This window comes from Bemisia tabaci, chromosome 4 (genome assembly GCF_918797505.1).
Source record: "Bemisia tabaci chromosome 4, PGI_BMITA_v3".
In the NCBI taxonomy this organism is placed as follows: domain Eukaryota; kingdom Metazoa; phylum Arthropoda; class Insecta; order Hemiptera; family Aleyrodidae; genus Bemisia; species Bemisia tabaci.
Window position 1 is genome coordinate 55833434 of NC_092796.1, and position 14531 is coordinate 55847964.

General features: G+C 38.6%; 1 protein-coding gene across 1 annotated transcript; it reads right to left on the reverse strand.

Annotated features, from left to right (window-relative positions):
* Window positions 1-581: 581 nt before the first annotated feature.
* On the reverse strand, window positions 582-14256 carry LOC109034142 (beta-pore-forming protein unzipped). Its single transcript, XM_072299649.1, has 4 exons — window positions 13989-14256; window positions 11955-12376; window positions 9195-9529; window positions 582-6890 (listed from the first exon to the last, which is right to left on the reverse strand). Exons 1-4 carry the CDS (start codon window positions 14254-14256, stop codon window positions 6380-6382), a joined length of 1536 nt encoding a protein of 511 aa, XP_072155750.1. The 3' UTR covers window positions 582-6379.
* Between the last annotated feature and the right edge of the window lie 275 nt (window positions 14257-14531).

The window sequence follows — 14531 nt, forward strand, 5'->3', positions numbered from 1 at the left end:
CTGGCAAAAATCCAACCAAAATTGTTCACTAACTTGCCAAAAATCGGCCTCCACTGATGAATCAGTGATTTAGTGATAAAAAATTATTTTGATACACTCAAATCATCATTGATTATGCAAATTATGGCTTGAAATTTTGAATATATGTTCTTGAAAGTGATATGCAGAAAGCTTGTAGCATCAGAAACTGAAAAATAATACATATTTTTGACTGAAAATTGGGTTTTTGGCCATAAGTACTCAACAATTTGAGTTCCCATCTTATAAGTCATGAAAATTGCTTACGTGTACTAAAGTTTGCTGGTAAATCCTATCAAGTTTAAAAATTGACGTAGAAGTACCTAACCAGTTTGGGGCAATGTTTTCTACCTTGCCTCATAAAAATGTGGAAAAATAATCTAATTTGTTAGATATTGAAAAATTGAAATTACAAGATTGGCAATTCAAATTGGAAGGATTATAATAAATTACTATATTTTAATCATAATCAAAAAGTGCTGCTGTCACTGATTCATTGGACTTGTTATGCCAATTAATAGAATGAGAAATAGGTAGAAGCAAAAAAAAAAAAGAAAATCAAGAATGTTTGAATGAACTTTATTAAATAATAACAAAATAAATTTAAATAGAAAACATACAACTAATAAAGTCAACAAAAAATTTACTGTAGATACAAAATAGTACTTGGATAGTAAGCTCTAGAAATAACAGGTAAGTTTAACAATTTTTGATGAAAGTTAATTCTTGTAGAGTAGAAAAAGAAAAGCAGGCTTGAACATTAAATTCCAAGGATGAATTTTTGAAATAGGTAGAGAAATTTGAAACCGAAACACTTGAAAAGACACATTTGAGAAACTTAGTGACTCAATATGAACTGATGTGAATAAGCTAAATGGGTTTTTTGTGTTTGGTCAGTCTTAATACGGGGCAAAATTATTCATTTTCATGGAGGTAAATAGCATCGCAACAAATTGTTTTTGCAATTTTTAACTTTCTTACCAAGAAATACAATAATGTAGAACTTATTCAGTTACTGATTAGAGGTTGTTAATTTAGAAATTGTTGAATGATAGACTTTACATGAGATACATGATTTTTACTGAAAAATTTCATTCATTAGATATTAAGTTGCAACGTTGTGAGAGATGCAGATAAAGACATTTGGACAAGCATGTGGAGGAAGGAGGAACACTTCGCTCAGCCTCAGTGGAGTAAGAAAAACTGGAACCTGTACACTCAAAAGGATGGCATAAAAAGTGGTTGAAATTAACATAACGCCTTTAAATGACATGAGGACATGACATGACACTCGGAAAAAAGAAGGACTCAACGAGCTGAAAAATCTGAAATTAAACCACCATTTTATAGATTCTTTCCATTATTGTTGCTGAAGTGATGGAAACTTGAAAATGAATCAACATAGGTACTTTTATAGATGTTATTTCTTATGAGAGTTACAAGAGAGTTTTTTTTTTCTTCTTTCTTTTTTTTTTAGTTGGAGAAATCAGTTATCAATAAAGTATGCCATTTTGAGGGAGAGGAGGGAATTTCCAGGAATAATGTGATGACAAAAAAGTTTAGGATAAAAAGTATATCGTTAACATATTGAATTTGAATAAGAAAAATCTTCAGAGAAAAATTCAAATAAGAATGATCTGAGGAGAATTGTTTGTTTTACTTTGAGTATTTATTAGCTCCATGATATGAAATTATATGAACCACTTTATTATGAACCACGATGAAATTATATAAATACCTCTTTAAAAAGATAAGTAGGTTACCTATTTCAGCTTTTTCTTTCCATTGGACACAAAAAATGGAAAGAACTTTCAGCTACTATTTGCCATGATTTTTTCGTTTTTGAGAGAATTCGAAGGACATTTAACACCTCAAAAAAAGAAAACAGAGAGAAAAGAAGTTTACACTCTGTTAAACGTAAATACAATTTGCTGCTACTTGGCAACTTTATTATTACAGTTTATGTCATTCAAAGTAAAACCAATCTCTCCCATTAGAGAAGAGAATTCCGGAAAAAAATCGGATATCATTTCTAAAAGAGAAAAAGAGCGAGAAAATAGGGGAAAATGACCAAACCTTTAAATTAAAGACAAGAAGAAAAAAACAAGTAATTTTTCCTGCACAAAAAGCAAGCTTTTGCTGACAATTCCTTACATGACACAATGATAAAAATATTGCAGGACAATGTACATAAGCTCAGATCCACATGCAATCCAACAATTTTACAAAAGCAACATGAAAAATATACCAGGCCAAAAATAAGAGAGCTCTCGCTTTGCACTGTATAAAAAATAAACTATATTTGTTTCTCAATGAGAACAAAAGAGACAAACTTGGCGTACTTCTTACAAGGACTCTTGTTCTTACAAAGTGAATTACCGATCATAAAAATAGTGTTCATTTTATACTTTAAAGCTGAATACTTATGTTAATTCTGTAATCATTCTACTGGCACAGGGAGATCGAAGCCACATCCATCCAAAAAAATCAGCACACTCTCATAGACTTAAACTCTTAAAAAAGGAGCAAAACTTGCCAAGGTTTCTTTAAACTAATCAACCACCAACTTTTATGGAATGTTGAAGGAGTAATTACTGACAAGGTAGACCCGACCGAGAACTGCAGAAAACTTCTGGCATATTGACGATTACCAATGTTTACGGATTCATCAACTTAATCAAAAACCTGGTAATCCCCCCCCCTCCCGCCCCCAAAAAAGAATAAAGGGACGAACCATAATATTAGAATTTAGAATGTACCATGTATGATGAAACAGTTCTACTCTCTGTAGCAGTCCCCTCTGTGACAAGCACTCTACAACAGATAAAGCCACAGATCCTTACTTACTCTAAAGACATTTATTGTGCCCTCTATTTTTCGGATCTGTCTCCGTACTAATGACAAATCTTTCCATCCCACGAGATCTGCTACAGAGAGAGAGAGAAAGAGAGAGTAATGTATATTTAGTTCAATATATTTTTAACATCTTCATTCTCATGAATCATAATACGAAAACTAAAGACTTGAGACTACATCGACTCTTCTGAGAAAACTTTTAACAGTAGCTTCTACGAATAAACTCATGAAACTATAAGCATACCGTTTAAACACGAAGTCTGGCTGCTACTGGATTTTCAGAACTATTTTGACACTGGTCATTTTGAACATTTAAGATGAAAAAAAAGTTGGTGATTAATTAGTCAAAGAAATCAAACAGACTATTCAGCTTCATCAGATTATTTAAATGTAAAATTTAAAACTAGAAATGCTTCCCAGCATGAACCACTACTGTCAACAGCAGTCATGAAGATCATCAACATAACATGCTCATTCTCACATAAAAAAATATAATCACCCCACAGGGAGAAAAAAATGCGATAAATCAATAAAAAATTCCTCTTCTGGTCCTTACATTAATTTACAATTCCTTAATTTACATTTGATTTACAAAATTAACACTGTACACTTCCATGCAAATCAAATGTTGCATAATTTGTACCAATTAATGTATGCTTCTTTTAGTTCAGTTCTTAAAATACACAACTTACAAAATTCAAAATATTCATTGTCTGAGTATTGCCTTTTTTCATACTTAATAAATATAAATAATCTAAAATAAATTAAAACATCTCCGGGGGGGGGGGGGGGGGGGGGATCATTCTTTTGGTAGACGCTAAGTTCCAGTTTTTTTATTATTTTCAGACCATTTGATCATTAAGCATCTATTGTATTCATCAGAAATCTAACATCAATTCATAAATTCTGATACATCCCAGTTATGCTGCATAATTTTATTTATGTTTGGACATTGATACCTACAAGTATGTAATTAAATTTAGCAACACAGCTGATGAAAAAAATCTAGAGATGCGAACTCAACTTGGATGAAGGATTATTGGATTAAGAAAAATTACAAGTGGAAAATTATAAACGAGATGGGAAAATGGATAGCAAAAATTAAAGTAAAGTAATTAATAACAATGCTTGATAACAATTTTACAACTTTCATCATAATAAATCTGAGAATTGAAAAAAGAGGGTACTGATGCAGCAAAACGAGGTTACTGCGGTCCATTTCATTGAGACTATTTTTTTTTCATTAAAGAGAGATTATACTTTATAAAAATTAGCACTGTCAACCCATAAAAAATAAAGGTCCAGAAAAATAGCAAGGAAAAATGGAGTTACTTCAATGACATCACATATATAATAACTTTATACCATGAAACTATCATTAGCTCTGGCAAGGTTTTAGACTGATAAAATGGACTGCTTTTAAAAAACAAACAAGATATACATTTGCTGAGGTAAATACAACAATGCTTACATTTTTATCAACTGATAAAGGTATTAGCCTACATGTAAATATTCCATACTCAAAGAGCTGATAGGAAAAATAAAGCAGAAGAGAAAATATTACTGGTACATAGTACAAATGTATTTCCTTCACTTTTTCTATGCGAGTATATATGATAAAATTTTATTTATTATCAATGATGAAAAACAAGCTGTACAAATTACAAAATGCAATTGATTCTAACAATATAAGGATGGATTTAAATAAAAAAAAACTTGGAACATTCTGTTTGAAATTATAGAGACAAAAAAATTTGAAGGTATCGCAAATGCATAACATTTGATTTCATAATGAAGTAAAATTGAAAACAATGATAAGAAGCCCATATCCTAAACATTGAGGCACTGACTACTCAAACAAGATTTGATATCAATTAATAAAAAAAAAAAAAAAACTAACTGAGTAACATAATTTGGAACTGTTTAAAGGTGATTCGTCCTGCCGTCTTGGCATGGTCAAACTGGCGTAGGTACGATACATCGCATTGATTGAGTAAAGTATCTTGGCAGATTTTTGAACTTCTAGCTAAAAAAAAGGATGATAGCCTCTGCTTATGGGCACAAAAAATCAATCTCAACCAAAAAATTTGTTCAGAGAAACATAAGAAGGATATTTTTTGGGAAGAGATTGTTGCATTCTAGACAGTATGATTTTTTGTGAGGTATACTTTCTGCAGTAGTTCTAGATGGAAAAAAGGATAGGTACTCACTTAATTTTTGACTTTATATTTACACATTAATAGACTAAGTAGTTGCTATTTTGCTACTTACAGATGAAAAAGGCAAGCTTTGCTGCCTTTCTCAAACTTAAAAATACATCTGTACACAAATTTCTCATAAATTAATTATACAATCTTCAGTTAGGATTAGAGGGCAAGGTAAGATATTGCAATCAAGAGGAATGTGGAATGATTCATCAGCAATAAACGCTTTTTTTTTGCTTGAACTGAAAATAGCTCTGTCTTAGGGTGGACACCTATACACACCATAAAAAAATGCTCCTCATTGGATCATTTTTGATAAAAAAACTGCTCCTCATTGGATCATTTTTGATAAAAAACTGACAAAGCTTCATTTCAACTGCAAGGCATAAGGTGCTAGTAAAGGATAACAAAAGAAAATTGTCTTCCTACGTACAAGAGTAGTTTGTAAGCTGAGTTTCTGATATTTTACATAATTTTTCTCTGAATAGGAAACATAAGTGAAAAATAGAACTAAAAGTGAAAATATGACTATGTGAGTCGAGTAAGAAATTATCCCATTGCGTCATATTCCCAATTTAAACCGAAGGATTTTAGCAGGTTTGCACGGTTTGTTATATTTCCTTTAGGAATGAATTTTTGTTTATATAAAAATCACAGGCATCTTTAAGCTCTGCTCACTCAGTCATTTCAGTAATTCAAAGAAATTTAAAACTTGAGAATCGTAAGAATTTTAAAATTTCACATATGTTTAGAGATGGTTATAATTTTCAAAGACTGCAGCTGCTTTGAATAGAAAAATTGGTGACAGAGCTATTCACGATCTCTCAGCATTGTTTCAGTGGTATTTCTGATAAATACATCCCTCAAAAAGGAAGGAATACAGTTTTTGGAGATACAATTTAAGGAGATCACATTCGTTCAGGGGAGGGTACTTTCAGTACGGAAAGTTAAGAGCTATATCAATTTTAAACATTTGCTCAGGATTTTAAAATGAAAAGAGATGGATCAATGAGGTAAAATTTAAGAGTCACATGTTTCTAGCGACGCCCTTTTTTTTTACACAAATCCAGTCGCTGGTATTTCATATCATATCTTTCCTTCCTTGTTTGATGAGACGAATAAAAAGAGGAGCAAAGCCTCAATTTTTCAAAAGCTACCTTCTCTTTGTGGCACTCTACAGAGGAGGAATCCTAATCCTGGACTCCCGAATATTTTTCCAGTGATCACCTGGAGCCGCCTCTAAACAGCTCCTCTCTGCGAGCAACCAGAAATGTCAAAAAGTTCAGAGCTTTGATGTTACATTACCAGTGCAAATGGGAAATCACAGAACTGAGCACAAGTGTCATTAGGCTCAGTTGTAAACTCACTGACAAACTCAGCGCATTGCTTTCTGATTGTTGGCTGGCCTCTTCTTCACTTTTTTTCAAAGATAGCGCGTCACCCTCATCGGAGAGCATAGCACTGTTCTCATGTCGCCTGGTTTCGTTCTTCTTCGGTCTCCTCGTCGTCGGCTCCAGAAATTCAGTTACAGCTGGAGTAGTTGTGGTTGTGGGCGCACTCGTTGTCGTTGTTGTCGTTGTAGTGGTAGTGGTGGGCACCAGCGTAAAGTTGTGCAAATAATATGCAGGACTGTATTCTGCCTTGACATCGAGCATTGCAATTTCTTTCCTTGACCCTTGAATTTGTCTAGAGCGGGTGACTTGATCTTCGTAGATGGCCACAAGCTCACCTGTGTAGGGTACAACACTGTCTGAGAAATTGCCTCTTAAAGTAACATTCACTCCTGTGTTGGGTTCTAGTATTGCTTCAATCCTGCAAAAGAAACAGAAAAGTTAGTGTTAATAAATCGTACTGACAGATGATTAAAAGATTTATGCCTGAGGGCGCCTGTCTCAAAAACTGGACACTCAAAGAGCAAAATTGGTGCTGTGGATTCAAAATTATTTTCCTTCTTTTTCCCATAATTGGCGACTAAAATAAGAATGATTAGAATCACAAAGTAAACTTTAATGAGTTTTCGGTGCAAGACGGAACCGACTTTGAGTATTCGGACCACACTTTTCGAGTCCCCCCCCCCCCCCCCTTTATCTTTCATGAGAAATTTAAGAATATTTTTTGTCTAATTTTCGGAGGATTGGATTCATAATTCAATTCAAAATATCTGAAAATTTCGAGAAATAATTTTCATAACTTTCCTCAAATGATAAGTATTTCATTGGGGGAATTCAGCAACGTCCGGATGTTCATACAGTGTTCTTACTTAGCACAGCAGTTTGAGCACTGAGCAGCACATCCTTGGCCAAAGTGCGAAACCACACATCTCCGTTTTTTGATTTTTCTTCCCTCATAGTTGATAATTCTGTACAAAGTTTAAGTTCAAAAGTTGGCTTATTTTTCTTTGAAAAAATAAACTGGGAGCAAATATTTTGAAGTGTCGTAACGGAGATATGTGGTTTCGCAGTTTGACTTTGGCCATCGGCATCGGCATGTTACATTGTTACGTGTATACCACGTTGCTGCACTCCACATGAAGGCGCTTTTTAGCCGTCTAACCTCTGCCGCAGTGAGCCAAACCTTACGCAGTCTGGACAAAGACGTAGCTAGATTATTTTGCTGGAGAGGGAGAGGGGGAGCTATTTGAGGGGTATTACATGCAGAAGGGAAAATTCCGGGGGGCTTCCACTGGTAAATTTTCACAATTTCAACTCTATTAGGACGTATTTTGAGGTCTTCAAGATGCAGATTTTCTATCATTTTCTGCGAGAAAAAATTACGATTTTTCAACTTTCGTCGCATAATAGTTTTAAATTTTAACTCTATTTAGACGCATTTTGAAGTTTGTGTGACGAAAATTTTAGAAAATGCTAATTGAATGAGCACGGTATTTTCATTTGAAACTCTACTTAAAAGAGATAAATATCTTCGACGAAGGTTTTTTCCCACCATCCAGAATTTCTAGTGAGGAGGCGGATGATACTATCTAAGGGGGATAGACCCCCTTGCTCCCCTCCTAAGCCTGAGAATCTAGATACTGCCGTGCTAAGGAACGCCGTATGAGCCTTCAGGCGTTGCCAAATTTCCCTTGACAAATCACTAATTTTCAAGAAAATGTGTGAATATTTTTCGTCCAATTTCTCGCGGAATTTTGCTTGCGATTTGATCTAAAAAGTCTGAAAATTTCAAGGAAAAATATCAACAATTTTCCTCCAAAATAAATATTTTATCGGAGAAAATTTGGCGACTCTCGGATGTTCATACGGCGTTATTCCTTATCACGGCATGGTAGTAGAGTACCTGTACAGCAAGAGCATGGACAGATGTGAAACTCCGAAAATCCATCAGGCCTTTACCGATGCTTCTGCGAATAAAGTCAGGGCCCAGAAATGCAGCCAACCTATGAATTTCAATTATCCAGAACGTTTTACTAATACTATTGTTACGAACCGTCGTTTATAAAACACGTATTTGACTCAGTTTTTGCATAAATTTACTCATTTTTGCGGAAGAACGCTCATTTCTGTACATTCTTGGCCATCTTGGTTAGAATTGGAATTTGCAGACTCTGCAGATTGACAGTGAAATTTTGTGTGGTAGAAGTTGGTTAGAGGGATGGCTGCACTTTTGGGCCCTAAAGACCTCCATGAAGTGATCCGTCCATACTCTCGCTATACAGGTACTCTGCATGATAGTAGAGTACCTACCTATATGGCGAGAGTATGGACAGATGGCTTCATAGAGGGCTTAGGGCCCAAAAGTGCAGCCACCCTTCTAAACAACTTCTAACGCACAAAATTTGACTGCCAGTCTGCAGATTCCAATTCCAACTAAGATGGCTAAGAATGTATATAATTGAGCGTTCTTCCGCAAAATTGAGTAAATTTATGCAAAAAACTAAGTCAAATACGTGCTTTATAAACGATGGTTCGTAACAATTGTATTAGTAAAGCGCTCTGGATAATTGAAATTCATAGGTTGGCTGCATTTCTGGGCCCTAAATTTATTCGCGGAGACATCGGTGAAGGCCTGATGGATTTTCGGAGTTTCACATCCGTCTATACTCTCGCTATACAGGTACTCTACATGATAGTAATGATAAAAGTGGGGAGAATGGCGTACCTGACGAGCTCCTTGCGGAGCTGGGTCTCCTGGGTGCCCCAGTTGATGCTCTCGAGGAGGGTGCCGTTGGGGAGGATGATGTTGGTGGGGAGTCCGACGAGCATGCCCTTGATCTGGCCCCAGTAGAGGGAGTAGTCGGTGTCGTAGCCGATGACCGAGTCCACCTTGCTCGGCGCCTCGTTGAGCTCGTTGGTGAGCTGGGCCGTCCCGAGGACCCGCGGCTGCCGCGAGACTTGCTTCCGCCGCTGGTTGAACTTCCCGATCGTCAGCTCGTAGCGCACCGGCTCCATCTCCACCAGGATCTCCCCGTCCACCCGGTGCTCTTCCTCACCATTCTGCAACACACCCAACAAAATATTCCTCAAACACCCTTCTCGGAGAAAATCAAATCAAACTTCCGACAGGGTAGATGCTGCTGCGGCCAGAGACAAGAGACCCCCCCCCCCCCCCTTGCTATTTTGGCAATGGTCAGGGTGTCTACACGGAGAAAAAAACTTCGTGCGTGGGACCCGAAGTTTAGGTCATGTGGATCTCTGAAGTTTTCGGATTGAGCATCTGAACACTTTAGGTCCAGCGTCCAGCTGCTGAGGTTTGGATCACACATCTGAAACTTCGGTTTTCACATCCGAAGAACTTCGGATCTCACATCCGAAAACCTTCAGATGTAAGAACTGAAGTTTCAGATGTGTAATCCGAACCTCGACAGCTAGACCTAAAGTGTTCAGATGCTCAATCCGAAAACTTCAGAGATCCATATCACCTAAACTTCGGGTCCCACGCACGAGGCTTTTTTCTCCGTGTACTAGTTATGAAAAACCAAAATTGGGGACTTTCGGGCACTTTTCAGGGTGTTTTTCAAGAAAATCGGGGACTTTATCCCCCAATTAGTAAGAGAAAGGGAGCTAGTTGGATCGTCAAAGGGCGTATTTTATACGACTAATCTCGCAGGTCATATTGAACCGATGAAAACATACTAAAAACCAAGCAACACTACAGTATTTTTTTTTATTCCTGCACGGAGAAAAAAACTTCGTGCATGGGACCCGAAGTTGAGGTCAGATGGATCTCTGAAGTTTTCTGATGACGTATCCGAAAACTTGAGGTCGAGCTGCCGAAGTTCGGGTCAGACATCGAGGCACTTCGGTATGTACCGGAGTAATTCAGATGTGTGACCCGAACCCTTCGGTATATATCGAAGTACTTCAGATGTCTGACCCGAACTTCGGCAGCTGGACCTCACGTTTTTAGATACGTGATCCAAAAACTTCAGAGATCCATATGACCTCAACCTCGGGTCCCACGCACGAAGTTTTTTTCTTCGAGTGGTTATACCGCGCCAGCAGCGGAGGGCCTCTCGTCTTTAGATATACGGCATAGCGCCAGATTCAAGATTTTTGGGCCCATCACGGAGAGAAAAACTTCGTGCATGGGATCCGAAATTCAGGTCGTATGGATCTGTGAGGTTTTTAGATCGTGCATCCAAGAACTTGAGGTTCGGCTGCTGACGATCTACTCAAACATCTGAGGTATTTCGGTACTTCGGTTGAAACTTCCATGATGGAGTTAACCGAAGTATTGAAGTACTTCAGATGTGCGACCCGCACTTCTGTGGCTGGATCAGGTACAGTAACATAAACCTTAAACTGGTCTCCAAGCTGTAGAAGAAGAGATTCTTGGTTTCTGGAACAGATTCCCTGATTTTTCTCTGATTATTCCTGAAAATTTTCATTCCAAGATGAATCCCGGTTATTCCAATTTTTCCCGGTCATGGACATAATTTATTCTTTGTGTTTTACTTCCCATATTGATTGAGTCCACGCCAAATAAGTTCGCGCACTTTTAGACTGCGACAGAATATCCGCAATCTTGCTTCTTGCATTTACTTCACATGAAAACGTGACGTCGGAGATCTTCTGTTGCAGTCTAGAAGTGCGTAAACTCATATATCGTGGACTCAACAAAATTTTGGATACTTTTCCTTAGCCAGGGTGCCTACTAAAACAAGCTGGCCAAAAATCAGTACTTGTACGGTACTTTTTCAGCACATTCCCAAGAAATTCAGTACCCCCGCAACAAAAAAATTCAGTGCTTTTTCAGTACCTTTATTTGACGAAATCCGAAAAATTTCAAAAATTTGAATTTCTCGCTTGAATTGCGACAGAAATGACAAAAATGCCGGACCTTCTGGCGGAATTTCCGCACTTTTTCGATGCTTCCGGACTGTTCTTAAAAGATCAGTACTATATCCGGACTTTCCGGAAATTTTGGACTTGTAGACACCCTGCTAGCGTGCATGACAAGAGGTGACTAACCTCATTGAGAAAAAAAGAGGTGTTTGCATTTCGGGCATCTTGGAATTTTTTTGACGACGTAGGTCGGTACAGCGACTTTTATCATCGATTTTCTTGGAAATGGTGTAATTTATGGAAAAAAGTCATTCTATAAAAAGTGCTTGAAATTATATCACGAGTTGATTTAAGCAAAAAATGGGACATTGTACTCCGTTTTTCATACTTCGAATTCCGGATTTCGCTGGCCAGGTTGTACCGACCTACGTACAATCATCGATTTTCTTGGAAATAATGTAATTTATGGAAAAAAGTTATTCTGTAAAAAGTGCTTGAAATTATATCATGAGTTGATTAAGCAAAAAATGGGACATTATAGTCCGTTTTTCATACTTCGAATTCTGGATTTCGCAGGCCAGGTTGTACAAACCTCAAGATGCAAACACTTCCTTTTTTTTCTCTATGGACTAACCTGGTTAATGAAGAAGATCCTGCCAAGCCCTTCGCGGGTGTCGAGCTTGCCGAGGAGATAGACAGGGGGCGTCTCGGGGCCGGGCACGAGGGCCGGCGAGTTGTCGGCGTCGGCGGGCTCGGGCTCCCGGTCGACGCGACGCCGGGCGATGTAGTTGTCCCGTTCCCCGGTGGAGACGGCCCCGGTGGACGGCGGACTGAATCGGTCCCACCGGACCCAGCTGATCCGCGACGACTGCTCCACGTTCTCCAGGAGCTCGTACTTCCCGTACTGGAAGACGCGCCCCAGGAGGGACACCACGCACTTGCCGGTCCCCGCGCCGGACGTGAGCGAGCCCACCAGCCACACGCCGTTGTGTCGGGCCCGGCAAACGTACACCGGATGACCCTTCCGCTTCTCTTGCGTCGCTTCGTTGCTCTCCACTGCAACAGGCAAATCTGACGGTTAATCATTCTCCAGGGCGCTTCCGCTTTCAGGAATATTTAAAGGATGGCTCAGTAGCCCTGGATAGACGATCGAATTCCCGAACCAATTCCGATCAAAGTAGCATCAAAGTGTCGGGAGTCATCAGTCTTAAACTCATTAATTTGCTTCATTTTAAAATGAAAACTTGGCAAAAATGTTTCCTGTGGCAGGAAATGATGAATGGTGACACTCCATTATGATCTCACTTTGAACAAATAAGTGCGGCCCGTCAAAATTTGATGGTAGATGGTGACCATCAGTCATCAGCATGTCTACTTTGATCGGAATTGGTTCGGAATTTGATCGTCTATCCAGGGCTTATCAAGGGCCGAGCTTAGGAATTATATGTAGAAAGGGCGGCACCTTATAGCTAATCAAATAGATCCATCGAATCTTCAAGGTCTAACACCTTTTCTTCAAATACCAGCGGCCCAGGTATTTGATGAGATGCTTGTTCTGATTAGCCAATTAATTGTAAGCTAATAGTCATTCCATCAAATAAAGGGTATTTAAAGAAAAGGTTTCTGACCTTGGCCATTTAATGACCAGATTTGATCGTGTGACACTGACTTATACAGGTCTGAGACGAATAGAACAGAAGGAGTTAAGGATGACTCCCCTTGGCCAGGGGGACCCTGGTAAAAATTGGCGATAGGAGCTGCGTTTCAAAATACCATTGGAGTTCTTATAGCCGACTAAAGATGGCTATTGAAAATCATATAGCTGATTGTAGAAAGTGGAGCAAATCATATTACTGGGCTATACGAGGCTATAAAAAAGTATACAATCTGGCTAAAGTTCCTTCCGCCGGGCTTTACACATTATCGCCATTGGCTGTAAGAGGCTATAAGGAATTGTGTAGAAATTCGTGTGCTTTGGAAATCATTAAGTTTAATACGGAACTACCTTAATATTTACAAAACACACATTATATTTTTCTTTAAAACATATATTTTTTTTTTATCCATTAAAATGAGAATAGTCCATACAGAGTGAGCAAACATTTCAAAATCATGAGTTGAAAAACGCTGACTCCGCGAGATTAAATATTAGAGCCCAACACAAAGCGGAGCGGCGACGCACTGGCGCCTACAAACCTAACAAGGATACTTCACGCATTGCGCAATGCATGAAGTATCCCTGTTAGGTTTGTATGCGCCAGTGCGCGTTTCGCGCTCTCTGCCCGCCTCGTCTCGCTGCAGCATGCCACGGCGTCTGAAGCAACTATTTCACACCAGAGGTATTGCACAGTATCTTAAGCACAGTAAAGTCGAGTACTTAACCGGGATTGAAATGATAATTGCACTCAATTGACAATTAGACACATTATTTTAACTAAACAAACATGAACCATGGAGTAATCAACAAAATATCGCATAATTCGTTTACAATTCTTCTCCTTCTCTCAGCGGGTCCTAAGGATTAAAGGACCATACTTGGTACTGGGAAAAATATTGATTAACTGAATATTTTTCCCAACTTCGTAAGTGGGATTTTTCCCTGAGACAAATCTCGTGAAACGGCTCGTGGAGACAAGGCAGTGACAGTGCCGATAAGGAGATCACTCACCTTGATCATAGTGAACAGCGCCTACGACGAGATCAGGCGAAAATGTCCTTTGGGGGTACTCGCCGGGGACCCATTTGAGGGTGGTGGAGGTGATCAGTTGATTTTGGAACTTGGACAAGATGTGGACACCTTTCTCCACCTTGTCGTGCTTCAGGAGTCCGCTGTCCGCCCGGCCGACCACCAGGATTCCGGCCAGGACCAGCAACCATGTGAGAAGCCGCCATGCTATCAGCTCTATCCTCACATTGCTCTGCAACAGGAATTTCATATATTCATCAAAATCACATCCGTAAAAATAGCCAGAGGCGTAATGGCCTGGTTACACGCTCAAATTTCCGTCAAATTCCGATCAAAATGATGACCAAGATGGCGGTCGAGAGTTATCTAGATTAACGAGTAAATTTTATTAAAACAGCGTGTTGATTGAAATAAGCATGAAATAAGCACGGTTGTGTGGAAATCAGATGACGGATGAGCCCCACAGCTCCATCATCTACCATCAAAATTTTGCAGGCTGCAGAAATTTGATAGTAGATGGTGCGC

What these genes read in the sequence shown, in the direction of transcription:
- LOC109034142 (XM_072299649.1), bottom strand. Translation starts at nt 14,256, where the DNA reads ATGAAATTCCTGTTGCAGAGCAATGTGAGGATAGAGCTGATAGCATGG. An exon ending in CGCTGTTCACTATGATCAAG is followed by an intron (nt 12,377 to 13,988) that starts GTGAGTGATCTC and finishes TGCCTGTTGCAG; the next exon opens with TGGAGAGCAACGAAGCGACG. An exon ending in GGATCTTCTTCATTAACCAG is followed by an intron (nt 9,530 to 11,954) that starts GTTAGTCCATAG and finishes GGTGTGTTGCAG; the next exon opens with AATGGTGAGGAAGAGCACCG.